The sequence below is a fragment of the Berghia stephanieae genome, chromosome 12, assembly GCF_034508935.2.
Source record: "Berghia stephanieae isolate SIO BIC M18660-M18661 chromosome 12, UCSD_Bste_1.3, whole genome shotgun sequence".
Lineage (NCBI taxonomy): Eukaryota > Metazoa > Mollusca > Gastropoda > Nudibranchia > Aeolidiidae > Berghia > Berghia stephanieae.
Genome location: NC_088371.1, coordinates 4,398,318 through 4,412,733, shown reverse-complemented (window position 1 = coordinate 4,412,733; position 14,416 = coordinate 4,398,318). Strand labels below are relative to the sequence as shown.

Sequence of the window (14,416 nt, the reverse complement as noted above, 5' to 3'; positions counted from 1 at the left end):
TCATGACTCTTTTACGCATGCATGATGTATCGTGAAGATTATTAATAATAATGTGAAGTTGAATGTAAGCTTCAATTTAATTACAAAAACAGATCAAATTGGACGTTTCGGGTTTCCCCTTTATCAACAAAACAGGATGATTGAAATACCACAGATGAATGAGACGATGTGGTAGTGGCGTAGTTAAGATGAATAAACAAAACATTGGTCGACAGGAAGTATTATGCTCCTTTGTAAGGAAGCACGAATTAAAATAGAATACTAGATGTTTCTCAAAAGTGCGCAATTAATTAAGTGAAAAGAGGGGAGGCGGGGAGGAACTGTGTAATGCAGTTTAGAAAGTGAAATATAAAAACGTGTATAGCCTGTTGTTGGAAAATAATTACAATGGAATTGAAAATAAATACAAAAAATGATAAATAAGGGATGTCGGTATAAGTATAATCATTAGTGGCAGCAGTAGTAGCAGAAGGAACAGTAAGTACTTTTATTATTATTATCATTATTATTATTATCATTATTATTATTATTATTATTATTATTATTATTATTATTATTATTATTATTATTATTATTATTATTATTATTATTATTATTATTATTATTATTATTATTATTGCTGTTGTGGTGGTGGCTAATCTCGCATTCCAATCTAAGTTCCCCATTATATAAAAATAAAGAGAGAACTAAAATAAAAAGATAGAGGAGAAGGGGGGGGGGGGGGGTATAGGCGGTGTTGTGTTATTGTCCACTGCGCATGCGCTGATGAAATGATGATGTCAGCGGGGTTGTTGCTCGGTAATTCCTATTTCTGTGAATTTTGAATTTATTGGAATGAGTAGAAGAAGAAGAAGATGTTGTGCAATGCGATGATACACGAAGTCATAAAATTAACGTCAAGGAATTTCACAACACGATTTTATCTAGTCTAGATATAGGTCGAGCTAGTCTAATTAATTTTGGGAAATGATACGTTTATTTGTGTTGTTGGCAATGAGGAAGTCGAATATGTTGAAAGGTCTGGCTGGCTGTCGTTAATAAAGGACACTTTTGATTAATTTTGAATTTTTTTGTTTTAAATTTTATGGTTATGCTCGTATATTTTCCATTTTATTATTATTATTATTATTATTATTATTATTATTATTATTATTATTATTATTATTATTATTATTATTATTATTATTATTATTATTATTATTATTATTATTATTATTATTAAGCATATGGCATTGGCAAATTATGAATGCATGGTCGATTGAATGAATCTCACTTTTATTGAAGCCGTTTCTCTCAACCCAACTCAACTCAGTTGATTCTGATATATATCTCTTTCTCTTTCTCTCACCCCCCCCCCTCTCTCTCTCTCTCTCTCTCTCTCCCTCTCTCTCTCTCCCTCTCTCTCTCTTTCTCTCTCTCTCTTTCTCTCTCTCTCTCTCTCTCTCTCTCTCTCTCTTCTCTCTCTCTCTCCTCTCTCTCTCTCTCTCTCTCTCTCTCTCTCTCCTCTCTCTCTCTCTCCTTCTCTCCTCTCTCTCTTCTCTCTCCTTTCTCTCTCTCTCTCTCTCTCTCTCTCTCTCTCTCTCTCTCTCTCTTACTCTCTTTCTCTTACTCTCTTTCTTTCGCACACACACACACACACACACAAACACACACCGTCTGCCTGCCTGCCTGTCGTCGTCAGTTCCTTCCTACCTGGGTAAATCAATCGATCAATGATGATTAAAGACAGAGGACAGGGACAGGGACGATGGATGGATGGCAGGGCAAGCAAAGCAAGGGATGAATGCGTTGATGATTGAAGGAATCCCACGTAGATTGTAGATTGAAACCGCTTTTCTCCACAACCCAACCCAACTCAACTCAACTCCATTCATTCTGCTTCATTCAGTTCTGTCGGTCGAATGAAGGGGAGTGTGTGTATGTGTGTGTGTGTGTGTGTGTGTGTGTGTGTGTGTGTGTGTGTGTGTGTAGGAGGGCGCGTAGTTGAGAGTCATTGGGGGAAAAATGCTCTTTACGCGTGTTCAGATCAGGTGTATAATGAGTACCTGGCCGTTAACAGCGTTGCTTGCATCTGTCGGAAATGATTTTAATATCAACAGGAGTCGCGTCTCGTCCTACCTCTTAAGCGTTGCTATTGGCTCGGGACCACTTGTAAAGAGCTTTGAGCTTGTTTAGTGGATATTGCGCTGCATAAAAGCTCAAGTTGTTTGGCTTTTTTTTTTAATTTGGGGGGGGGGGGGGGTTCATTCATTTATTCGTTCGTGTGTTTATTAATTCATGCACTTCTGTATCGATAGTATACACTTGGTTAAGAAGCTCACAACATTGCCATCCGGAAGTATAACGGACAAACGCACAACATTGTGTGTAACTTTAACCGTTATAGTCTGTTTAATACAGTTTAGTGAGAATTACTCATAAACGCGGATGGCAAACAAAAAAAAAAAAACAATAACAAAGACCTGAGTGACGTCAACTTCATTATAGATAGTATGCAGATGATGTCACTCAGGCCTTTGTTATTGTTTTTGCCATCCGCGTTTGTGAGTTGTTCTCACTAAACTGTATTAACCAGACTATAAAAGTTCATGGTTACACAGAGTTTGTGTGTTGGTCCGTTATACTTCCGGATGGCAATGTTGTGAACTCCTTGGCCAAGCGCATTCTATCTATATCCATATGTTTTTATTAATGTATTTTATTATTTACTAATCAATTTATGTTTTTATTATTATTATTTTTTTTTGTGTCCATTGCAAACAAAGCTCAAATGTTCTTGAGATCGTTGTTGTTGTTTTGTTTTGCTTTCGCAGTGTTTTTTTTTTGTTTTTGTTTGATTGTTTATTTTTTTTTTTTTTTTGGTTTTGTTTTTGTTTTTTTTTTTGTCTGCATGTCGTCGTCGCCGTGGCCAGAAGTCCCATTTATTTATAGGTGGATTTCAAGAAAATAGCTGAGGCGTGCATGGCTGGGATAGTAATAATAGTCCTGACCTTTTGGAATTCCTGCCGGATGACGATCTGTTCGGCTCCAAGGATGTTGTTGTTGTTGTTGTTGTTGTTGTTGTTGTTGTTGTTGTTGTTGTTGTTGTTGTTGTTGTTGTTGTTGTTGTTGTTATTTTGGGATTTGAAAAAGAAAAGAAAAAAGAGATATACAAAGAAAAAGAAACCCGACATTATTATTTGAAGCGTGACTTTTTTGTGACGTCTTAAGTTTGCTTTTTTTGGAGTGGAATTGATTCGTGTGACATTTAGTTTGAAATTGTCTCCCCTAATAGCTAGATACATTCATAGATTTGTGTTTTTCATAGACATAATATTACAGCGAAGACATGTCAGAAAATACTTTTTGTTTTGTTTTGTTTTGGTTTGGTTTTTATTGTTTGTTTATTTGATTGTTGAGCTGTGTTTTTTTTTGTTTTTTTTAGGGGTTTGAAGTGGGTGAGGGGATAGGTGTGGGGTTTTATTTTGTTTTGGCGCGTATTTAAAAAAAAAAAGTAAATCTTGGGTTTGATGTCTTTTTGTCATTTATGAGTCACCTTAAAATATATCGATATAGTATTCTGTTACCTTGCCTTTTCGTGGGTGCGTTAATTGTATATCTAGAACTTTTTACTATCCCAATTTCTTCCTTTTTACTGGCGCTGATAATATTATGACCTCAATTTGTTGCAAGCGTCGTAAACCCTTAAAAGCAAGCAGCAGGGTGACAAGGATCGCAAAACTCTGACCCCGGCACTGTGACGTGATTTGAAATACGCTACCTGAAGCTGTTTTTGTTTGTTTTTTGCTTTTTTGTTTTGGCAGAAGAAGGTTTTGAACCCGAAACGTTTCGTGTTTGGTATTTTGTTCTTTATTTTTTTTAAGCTGTTATATATTCATTATTTGTTTAAGTCCTTTTATTTTGGGCATTTTGTATAGATAGTATGCGCTTGGCTAAGAAGCTCATAACATTGCCATCCGGAAGTATAACGGACCAACTCACAAAACTGTGTGTATCCATGAACGTTTATAGTCAGGTTTATACAGTTCAGTGAGCATTACTCATAAACGCGGATGGCAAAAAACAATAACAAAGACCTGAGTGACGTCATCTTCGAACTATCTATACCTACCTTACAGTGGAATCCTGATAAGCCAGCACCTCTGGACCGGAAAGATTGGTTGGCTTTAACTTTAAGTTTAAGCAAGGTTTTTATATTATTATCCATTAACAACAGTGGAACACGCTTAGTTAAAGAGCAGAAAATCTGTTGGGGCCAGCAGGAGATGTTGACTTAACTTACTTACTTAAAGCAGCGTTGGTTTTATGCGGATTTCTTTGTTTTCCACTCGACTCGGGGTTTGAGTTTGTTGGGTTTTTTTTATTTTTATTTTTTTTTGGGGGGGGGGGGGGGTATGCGCTTAGGTAAAATACTCACAACGCCCACCAGCCGGATCTAACGTACCGACTCAGCAAAACAATAATATGTAACCTTGAATTGTTATAGTCAGGTCCATAGAATTTAGTAAGAGCTTATCCCCAAAATGGGTGTCTAAAAACAATAACGAAAAGCTGAATGCCGTCCATTCCGTTCCTTCTCTGTGCTATTGTAGTAAGTATCCAGTGCAAAGAAAAAAGACGCATAACAAGTGACTTGCACTGTATAGAATTGGACTTTATTTGCCTTGTCACAAGAGAGGGAGAGATAGAGAGAGAAGGAAAAAAAAAAAAAGGGGGGGGGGTGTTAGTAATTTAAAGCAAGTATATTGAATCTGATGAATTTGTAAAAATGTTGGTATGTTGGTTTGTTTGTTGTTTTGATTTGTTTTGTTTTTGTTGTTTTTGTTGTTTTTTTTATCTTATAGTTTTATATTTCGTTTTTCCTAAGTAATATTTGATAATTGAAAAGTCTGTAATAGGCTTATTACAACCGCCATTTTATTGTTCCCATTTTTGCTCTTGACATTTGGAAATCTTCTCCTTATATCTCCGATGCATGTCTGGGATATTGACCTGCTTCGTGCTGTTATTATCTAATATTATTATGGTTGTTTTGATAGTAATAGTGGAGAGAAAAAAATAACGGTTATTGTGTTGTGTGTGTGTGTGTGTGTGTGTGTGTGTGCATCATCATTAAATATCATCTCTTAACTCGTTTGTCTCATGTGAGAGAGTTTTTTGTTTGTTTTTGTTTTTGTTTTTGCCATGATGAGGGTCGTTTAAATCGATCGATATTTAGAAGGACGAGTTTTTCTGGCCAAATTTTAAAATACTTCTCTTTCCAGAGTACAACAGTTCACTGCTTTAAAAAAAAATAGATTCCCGTTATTCATCCCCAAGGGGAAATTTGTCTTTATGGTCTATTCCAAGGGAAGACTGGAATAACCCAGGCGTTAGCCGCAGTGCAGCGCCGGGCTAGGGCGAAAGTGACTTGCGTGTAGTCGAACTCGGTACCTTTTGGGTACGAAGCAAAGACCGTACCGCTGAGCCCTTTAAATAAGTTGCATACTTCCTGACGAATGAGGGAATTTTCAGTACTCGATATAATTCATTTGTAGTTCGGGTTTTTGTTGTGTTTTTTTTTTTTAGTTTTGTTTTTGTTTTTAATTTATTTGTTTTGTTTTTGTTGTTTTTTTTTCTGACCATAATTTTCTTCTGTTAAAAAAAGAAAAAAAACTGTTTTTAGTCAGATTATTGTAAAGTAGATTATGAACTATTTTGGTTGCGTGTCATTATGATGATCATTGTCGTTTATATTTTACCCTATCACTCTATGGTCGTTTAATTGTTGTATGGAGTGGTTTTTACACACTTTCGTTGCTCTCTGCTTTGATGATACGACGATGATGATGATGATGATGATGATGATGATATAGCTTCAATGATGATATATTGTGTTTTCATATTGTTATTTGTTGTCAGTCGATGAATGAATGAACATTGAGACAATGAGAGTTCATTCATTCATTCATCCGTCCGTTGTTTTGTATATTTCATCACGGTAAGTAGTCGTCGGCAGCCAGTTATTATGTTGGGATGATGAGTCTTCTACGTGGGCGACGTGGCCTGGTGGTTAGCGTTGGCGTTACTGGCTTTTTGTAACTTAAGAGGATGGAGGGTTGGATCGTGGCCATCGTTAACTTATATAGATAGAATGAAGATGACGTCAATCAGGTCTTTGTTATTGTTTTTTGCCATCCGCGTTTATGAGTAATGCCCACTGAACTGTATTAACCCGAATATAAACGTTCATGGATACACACAAAATGTATCCATGAACGTTTATAGTCGGGTTAATACATTTCAGTGAGCATTACTCATAAACGCGGATGGCAAAAAAAAAAAAACAATAACAAAGACCTGAGTGACATCAACTTCATACGATCTTATAGATAGTTCGAAGATGACGTTACATAGGTCTTTGTTATTTATTTTTTTTGCCATCCGCCTTTATGAGTAATGCTCACTGAACTATATTAACCTGACTATAAACGTAAATGGATACACACAGTTTTGTGTGTTGGTCCGTTATACTTCCGGATAGCAATGTTATGAGCTTCTTAGCCAAGCGCATACTATCAATAGCCTGACACTGATCAAAAAATGACATCAAAAGGCCAGTCTTTGGCCACAAAAAAAAAAAAAAAAACCAAAAAAAAAAAACCCCCCAAAACAATAAAAAAATCGTGAGTTGTATTCAGAAGTTCAACCAATGGGACGACTTGTTTCCATGAGCACTACTCACAACTCACTAGGCGGTGCAAAAAAACAAATAATGACATCAAAATGCCAGTCTTTTTGGATTTCAGTATCAGGCTATAACATAACGATGGCTCCGCTGACACTGACCAAAAAATTACGTCAAAATGCCAGGCTTTGGCCACAAAAGAAAACAAATCGTGAGTTGTATTCAGTAGTTCAACCAATGGGACCACTTGTTTCCGTGAGCAATCACATAACGAACGGCTCCTGTTGGATTCTGGCTCATGCTGGTTAATTTCTTCCTAGATAGGTTCTGACTGGGTCTCTTTTGATTTTGGCGAGAAAGTAAAGGCGAAATGAGATGAGTCTTCCGCGTGGGCGACGTGTCGTTATGGTTAGCGTTACTGGCTTTCGTAAATTACGAGGATGTGGGGTTGGATTCTGGCTCATGCTGATTAAGTTGTTTCCCAGAGAGGTCAAATTATGGATTGCTGGGTCTCTTTTGATTTTGGCGAAATGAGATGAATCGTCTACGTGGGTTTTTTTTTTGTTTTTTTTTTTTTAATAGATTGTGAACTACTATTTTGGTTGCATGATGGTTAGCGTTAGCGTACTGGCTTTTGTAACTTGCGAGGATGTGTGTGTGTGTGGGGGGGGGGGGGGGGTGGATTCTGGTTCAAGCTGATTAATTTGTTACCAGAGAGATGACGCGATATTATAATTCTTTACCCGACAGAGACAACGCATTTAACGGTGAGCTACTCATTTTACACCTGAGTGAGAGAATGTGAGTTTAGGACCTTTTCCAAAGACTCCACTATGAGCAGTTCTCACTAAATTCTAACAATCAGACTATAAACGTTTTAGGTTACATATTTCAGTTTTGTGTGTTGGTACGTCATATCCGACTTGCGGAATATTGTAGTTATTATTTTTTTGTCTAAACGCATAGCATCAATAGATAGCCATAATTTCTTTACGTGACTTTTGTTTTGTTTACATCACATCACTGTGATGTGCCTGAGTTGGGTTCTTGACCTCCCATAGTGGGCGGGAGGTCACGCTGTGTCTTCTATCTCCTTGTATCTGGTTTCTGCTTTCTGTCTTTGTCTTGGAATGGAATTACTTGGTTTTGTCCCGGCCCTGGCCGGAGTCCTTGAGTGGAAGGAAAACAGTTATACAATATATGGTTTTCGTTTTGAGAGATGATATTTTTTTCCCCTTGTAAACCATCTTTCTGTTGTGTACTATTGCATTTATTATTTTGTTATGAAAATATATCGGTTTGTAAACATTTTAGTGTATTCCTCTTACTCTTAGTGGGTAGCAGTGTTTGTATCTGGTTAAGACTTTAAGGTGATCTCAGACTAAATATACAGATAGTGTGCTCTTGGAATTTACATCTGTTCCCTATTCCAGCCTTCCCCTTTGTGTTACTTTTTTTTTTGTGCTTGTGCTTTGAAATTGCAAATCTAGTATCTTTGACTATCTCATTTTCTTCTTTTTTATATTGTTGCTGAAATGACCTAGGTCTAAATGTGTCGCAAGCGCCGTACAACCCTTAAAAGGAAAGACAAACAAAACTGGGATGTGTCATTTTATTTTTTTTTCTCACTTTTATGCATCCGACTCATCGTGGCGTAATGCGGATTTCAGGCGTTCAGTCATAATTGATATATTAAAGAAAGTGAATCACAACATACTGAGTAACTGATATAAGTGTATAAGTAAATAGGGTTCAACAGTCGTGACGTCACTTTCCTCGTAATGACGCATAGCAACTTAGTAACTGGTTCTAAACTATCGGAACAATGGCGGTCGCCCTTATGAAATTCTTCTCCATCGAGTATAAATGTGTATCTAGAGGAGAAAACATAAATCTGACCATGTTTCGACTTTATTTTATACATTCTGATCAAATGACATGTGAAAAAGTTCTAGCCAGCATGAAATATTAAAAGTACCGATTTTCTTTGTTTAGAACCTAGCTGCTCGTTGCTGGGCGGACGTGACATCAGACTATTGAATTGGATCCTTTCTATTTTTGTCCTAATTTTCCAAAAATATATTTAGTTGCTGAACTCAAGTAGTGGTGGTTAGTAGTCGATTCACTTTGATGATAAATCCTGTTTCTATTTTTATTGCATTGTTTGATCGGACGCGGAAGTACTTCCCGGTAGCTCTGACAAAGAGAGAGAGAGAGAGAGAGAGAGAGAGAGAGAGAGAGAGAGAGAGAGAAAGGGGGGGGGGGGGGTAAGGAGAACGAGAGGGAAAGAGGTTGTAAGAAGAGCGAGAGAGAAGGGAGAGAGAGAGTGTGTGTGTGTGTGTGTGAGAGAGAGAGAGAGAGAGAGAGAGAGAGAGAGAGAGAGAGAGAGAGAAACGCCTTATGTTATATCACAGTGACGGTGGTAACACAGACAGGGACGTTTGGAACACAATCACTCGGGAAAAACTCGTATTTTAAAATTTGGCCAGAAACTCGTCCTTCAAATATCTATCGATTTAATTAACCCTCGTCTTGGGGGGGGGGGGGGGGATTCTCTAACCTGGGACTTGATTAAAGACATCGATGGTCTGGCCGTTTAAATCGATCATTATTTGAAGGACGAGTTAGTTTTCTGGCCAAATTTATTTTAAATACCAGTTTGTTTACTGTCTAACTGTTGTTGGCCGCCGCTGCTGTCGTCTGGAAGAATCACACAGATTTTTACAAACACAGTGTATATTATTTATAATGATAAACGTCGTTCCCAAGGATTTTGTCATGAGCACGATAATCGTTGCGCAATGCCTTGCCTGCTCACTCACCGTCACACATGCACGCGCGCTCATGGAAACACAGCAGTGTTGCCAATTTGGCGTTTTTATTTCCAAATTAAGAGAAAAAATTATTTTTATAAAAATAATTATGAAATCTCTCTTCCCCCCACCCCGGGAAAAAGACCGAAAGAATCAAACGTTATTTAATTTTTTTATTGGCCACTTAGCTGGGACTAATACTTGGCCTGGGTTTGGCATTTTCTTCAAATCACCCAATGCCACCTGTCTCATATATATATACGAATTAACACAACATTTCATAAAATATACACTTGTTTGTATTTCATTTTCACCCAGGAAACAAGTCGAGGTGATAGTTTTATTAAATCAAAGAACATCATGGCATACGGGATAAAAAGCGATGGCATTTCCAGAACTTTTATCATTTTTTTCAATGACTTTATGTATTTATTTATTTATTTTAAAATTTATTTTATTTTATTTTTTTTTTTGAAAAATATCTGGTAGCTCTGACACAGTTGTACTGTACTGTGACTCCAACTTTCGTCATAATGACTAGCATCATTGGTGGCCGCCGGCGATACTCACTCGCTCTGTTGTCGTCATCTAGCGGTTTTACCGATCCGATTTCATAGTTGGAATAGGTTAGATAATAATGATAATATTATTGGGGTTGGCTTTATCTGATATCATCACATTGTGTGCCTACCGAGTTGTATCGTAGCCATCGTCATGTAAAAGCCTGACACTGAAATCCAAAAGGACTGACAGTTTGACGTCATTGTTTGTTTTGTTTTTTGCACCGCCTAGTGAGTTGTGTCGTTAGTAGAGCTCAAGGAAACAAGTTATTTCATTGGTTGAACTACTGAATACAACTCACGATTTGTTTTCTTTTGTGGCAAAAGACTGGCATTTTGACGTCAGTTTTTGGTCAGTGTCAGGCCATAACTTTACGAAGGCCACGGTTGTATTCAGCAATACTTTACTGTGTGTGTAGTTGTACGTGTATTTCATAATTAATTAAGCTCGAAATTAAGAATTTATTTAAATTAGTTGGGCATTTAAAAAAAATATTTTTATCCCCTTCCGTTTTATTTTTTTTTTAAAATAATTCTTGTTGCAGTGCACAGTTTAATAAAATAATACTAGTGAATGATAATAAGTGAGGGGACGTTTTTGTTAGTGAATAGATTAAAGACTGTGTTATTTGGTTGTCAGTTGGTAAACGTGTGTGTATGTGTGTGTGTGTGTGTGTGTGTGTGTGTGTGTTTCGTTTATTTGTTTTATTTATTTATATATTTAATTATTTTCATTTATTCCTCCTCCTCCTTCTTCTTCTTCTTCTTCTTCTTCTTCTTCTTCTTCTTCTTCTTCTTCTTCTTCTTCTTCTTCTTCTTTTTTTTCTTCTTTTCTTATTAATTATTATTATATAATAATAATAATAATAATAATAATAATAATAATAATATAATAGTAATAACAGTGTCATTTATTTCTTTTTTGTTAATTTTTTACTACTTCCCCCTATTTTTTCTGGGTGTTGTTTTTTTTTTTTTTTTTTTGAATACCTGAAAAAGTGTGTATGAAACAGTGTCGAACTAAGAAAGATTTATTTTAAGGGAAAAAAATTAAAAATGATTCATGCTTACTTTTCCATATTTTTATCTTACACCAGTGCCTGCTCCTTAATGTGTCACTCGCTTTTATTTTATTTAAAATTTTATTTTATTTTTGCATTGGTACCTTGAAATATGATGGCGTTTTTAAAGGGTAAGATGGTGTCTAATAGTGAATTTTTAAAATGATAAAATGACTTGAGGGAATATGAAGTACTCATTTGAAAAAAAAAAAAAAAGGCAAAAACCACATGAAAAAAAAAATAAGCCAGAACCCCGCAATAATATTGGAAAAAGGATTCATAACTGCTTGTATGTTTATTCATTTGGTGCACGACTTGTGTTTTGTGCTACTGTTTTATTTATTTTCTTAAATCCATAATCAGGATTCATTTTGTTATCGGCCCTATGTGTTTAGCTAAAATAATCACGACATCTGCCAAACGGATATATCATGCCAACATGTGTAACCTTTAACGTTTATAGTCTGATTTGATACAATTTAGTGAGAACTAATCATTAAAATGGTTGTCCACAAACAATAACAAAGAGCTGAGTGGCGTCAATTTTGTTCCATCCATAAACAAATATCACCAGTATTGACAACTATAAATCATTGCAATAACAATGAAGGCAAATCGAATTCTACTCCTAAGGTATAATATTTTTATGATCATGTATTTGAAAGAGATTTATTGGGGGGGGGGGGGGGGGGGGGGGGGGGGAGATGAGAGATTAAAAAAAAATATTTACTTTGAAGCTCACTTACTTTCTCTTTATTTGATTTATTTTTAATATTTTTTCTTGAGTATTCCATGTGTAAATGTTAGCAATTAAGTTCATGTCATGAGTTTTCATCTATACACTATCTATATATTTATTTGTTATTTATTCATTTGTTCATTTAATTATTTATTTGTTCTCTCATCCGGGAGGTTCCGAAGTCAAATACTGCTTTTGTCATTTTGATATCTTTTTCCTTGGAAGGATGTTTTTAATCCCCGATTTGCTCACTTCATTTATCCATTGAGATTGGATTGTGTTAAAAATTGAGCTTTGATATAGTGCAATATCCGCTAAACGTGCACGGGACATGACACCTGTCAGGCGATATTACAATTGTTTCAGACAGAGACCATGCTGTTAACGGCCATGTACTCATTTTACACCCAGTTTACTCATTTTAGCATGCTAAATACTAGCTCAGTTGGTAGAGCACTCGCTTCGCAATAAAACAGACCGAAATCGATCCCGGGTGTAAATTGAGATTTTTTTCTGACCCCCCTGTGATTGGGTAGCTGGGTCTGTTAGATCTGGTGGAAGGTAATTGGGATAGACTAGCGTCCTATCCAAAGGGTAGCAAGGAATTGCTATTGTCCGTTTCACGTTCTAGAAACCGGGATAAACTCCGGCTCCATGGGCTCTGAAGGACTAGTTATGCTTTGACGATTGAGTTTTTAAAATCAATTTAGTATTGGGTTGGCATGACATTTTGGGGAAAGTTCTGAAAATGGTCCATAAAGACAGAGTTAATTATCTTCTTTTTTTTAATGTTATTCATTTATTTGTAAAATTTTGTCAAGCTTATTATAAGAGAAATGTGGTTTCTTAGAAGGATGTTAAGAATCTCATGGACAGAGAAGAAAACTAATGAAGAAATATTAGAGCAAGCTGAAACTAAAAGGTTATGAATTCGTACAATAAGAAAAAGACAAATGCAATTTTTAGGGCACCTAAATCGACATAAATGTATTGAACATCTTGCTCTCACAGGAAAGATAGAAGGTAAAAAGAGTAAAGGTAGACCAAGAAAAACATATTTGAATAGTTTGAACAGCTGGGTGACAAAGAAAGAGAAGAATTAGTTTTCTGAGGTTATCTGATCAGAGAGATGAATGGTGTACCATGATCACCGATGTCTGGCACAGACTTGGTACTTGAAGAAGAAGAAGAATTATAAGAGATAAGCTGCTCCTTTTGTTATGGGAAATTATGAGAAATTATCAAGTGTGAGCAGCATGTTTGATTAACTAGAATGGAAGTCACTCCAAACTTGAAAGAAAGCAACACGTCTGACCACGATGTTTAAGATAAAGGTTGCTATTTCAAATCCTGCGCAAACATCTAGGACTTCCCACATGGACAGTTTCATTCCCCTAGCATCCACCAAAGACCTCAGAAAATTCTCATTTTACCCCAGAACCATCACAGATTGGAGCAATTTACTGCAGGAAGTTACATCTGTCAAAATATTCATGAGTGAAGGTGGACATTAACAGAAGATTCAAATATAGATGGATAATATTTCTTTATCTTATTCATCTTCAGGTCAGCTATGTCAGAAGGAGATCGCAGATCAGCCAAGCTTCACAAACAGACGGAGGTGGACGATGACAGCGAAGAGGGCAGCATATCAACACCACCTCCTCCCACAGCCACAACCACCATAGCCACTGGTTATGCCTCTGGCGTGCTGTGCAAGAATCTCGGTAGTAAGTGGTTTTGTTACTGACATCGTCGTCATCATCATCATCATCGGATGATATCAGAAATTGTGCAGAGATTATTTGTTATTGTTGGTTTGTCTTTTATTTTTTTTAGGTAACAATGTGAAATTGAATGTAAGTTTCAATTTAATTACGAAAACAGATAAAATGGACGTTTCAGGTTTCCCTTATGAAACACTACAGACGAATGAGATAATGTGGTAGTGGCGTTAACAACGCCACTAAATAAGACAAATCGACATTCGAATTCGGCGCAAAATCTCAGCTAAAATACGCCACCTAGGGCCAATTGAATGTTCTGATGAAAGAAATGATTGCATTAGTTCAATTTATAGAATTTTGTAGAAAGTAGGATTGGATTACATTATTGATTTTGCCTTTCAAGGCTGGCCGCACCGTGCTTCAATTGGCCAGTAGAACAGATTCTGCTCTGGCCGCACAGTGCAGCCAATGGCGCTGAAAGATTTAAGGAAAAATAAAGAATTAACATTTTAGTTTTAAGTTGGCATTTTTTTTTCCTCCTTTAGATTTCTTATCATTCATTTCTTCCATCCATCAGATATACCAACTCCCAAGGTAGTCCCAGCCACTAGTAGCTCATCATCAGAAGCATCACCTGAAGATTCCACAACGACTCCTGCCCCAAAACAGGTTGGCATATATGTTCATTTAAAAAAAAAAATTTTTTTTTAATGATTTTATTATTACTATTATTATTATTATTGTTTAGTGAATATTGCACCGTATAAAACCTCAATAAAATTATTTTTTTTCCTTTCATTGTTGATTACATTTATATGTTTTCAGTTAGGCAAATGTGATTTGAAAATT

General features: G+C 36.1%; 1 protein-coding gene across 5 annotated transcripts in view; it reads left to right on the top strand.

The window, feature by feature from the left end:
• LOC144957453 (uncharacterized) overlaps window positions 1-14,416 on the top strand; it is a 64,535-nt gene that overhangs the window by 14,369 nt on the left and 35,750 nt on the right. For all 5 annotated transcript variants that reach the window (XM_078888725.1, XM_078888726.1, XM_078888729.1 and 2 more), the window contains 2 exons: window positions 13,407-13,570; window positions 14,145-14,236. In XM_078888725.1, the coding sequence (XP_078744851.1) occupies window positions 13,414-13,570; window positions 14,145-14,236 (249 nt within the window). In that variant the 5' untranslated portion in view covers window positions 13,407-13,413. The remainder of the gene's footprint in view (window positions 1-13,406; window positions 13,571-14,144; window positions 14,237-14,416) is intronic.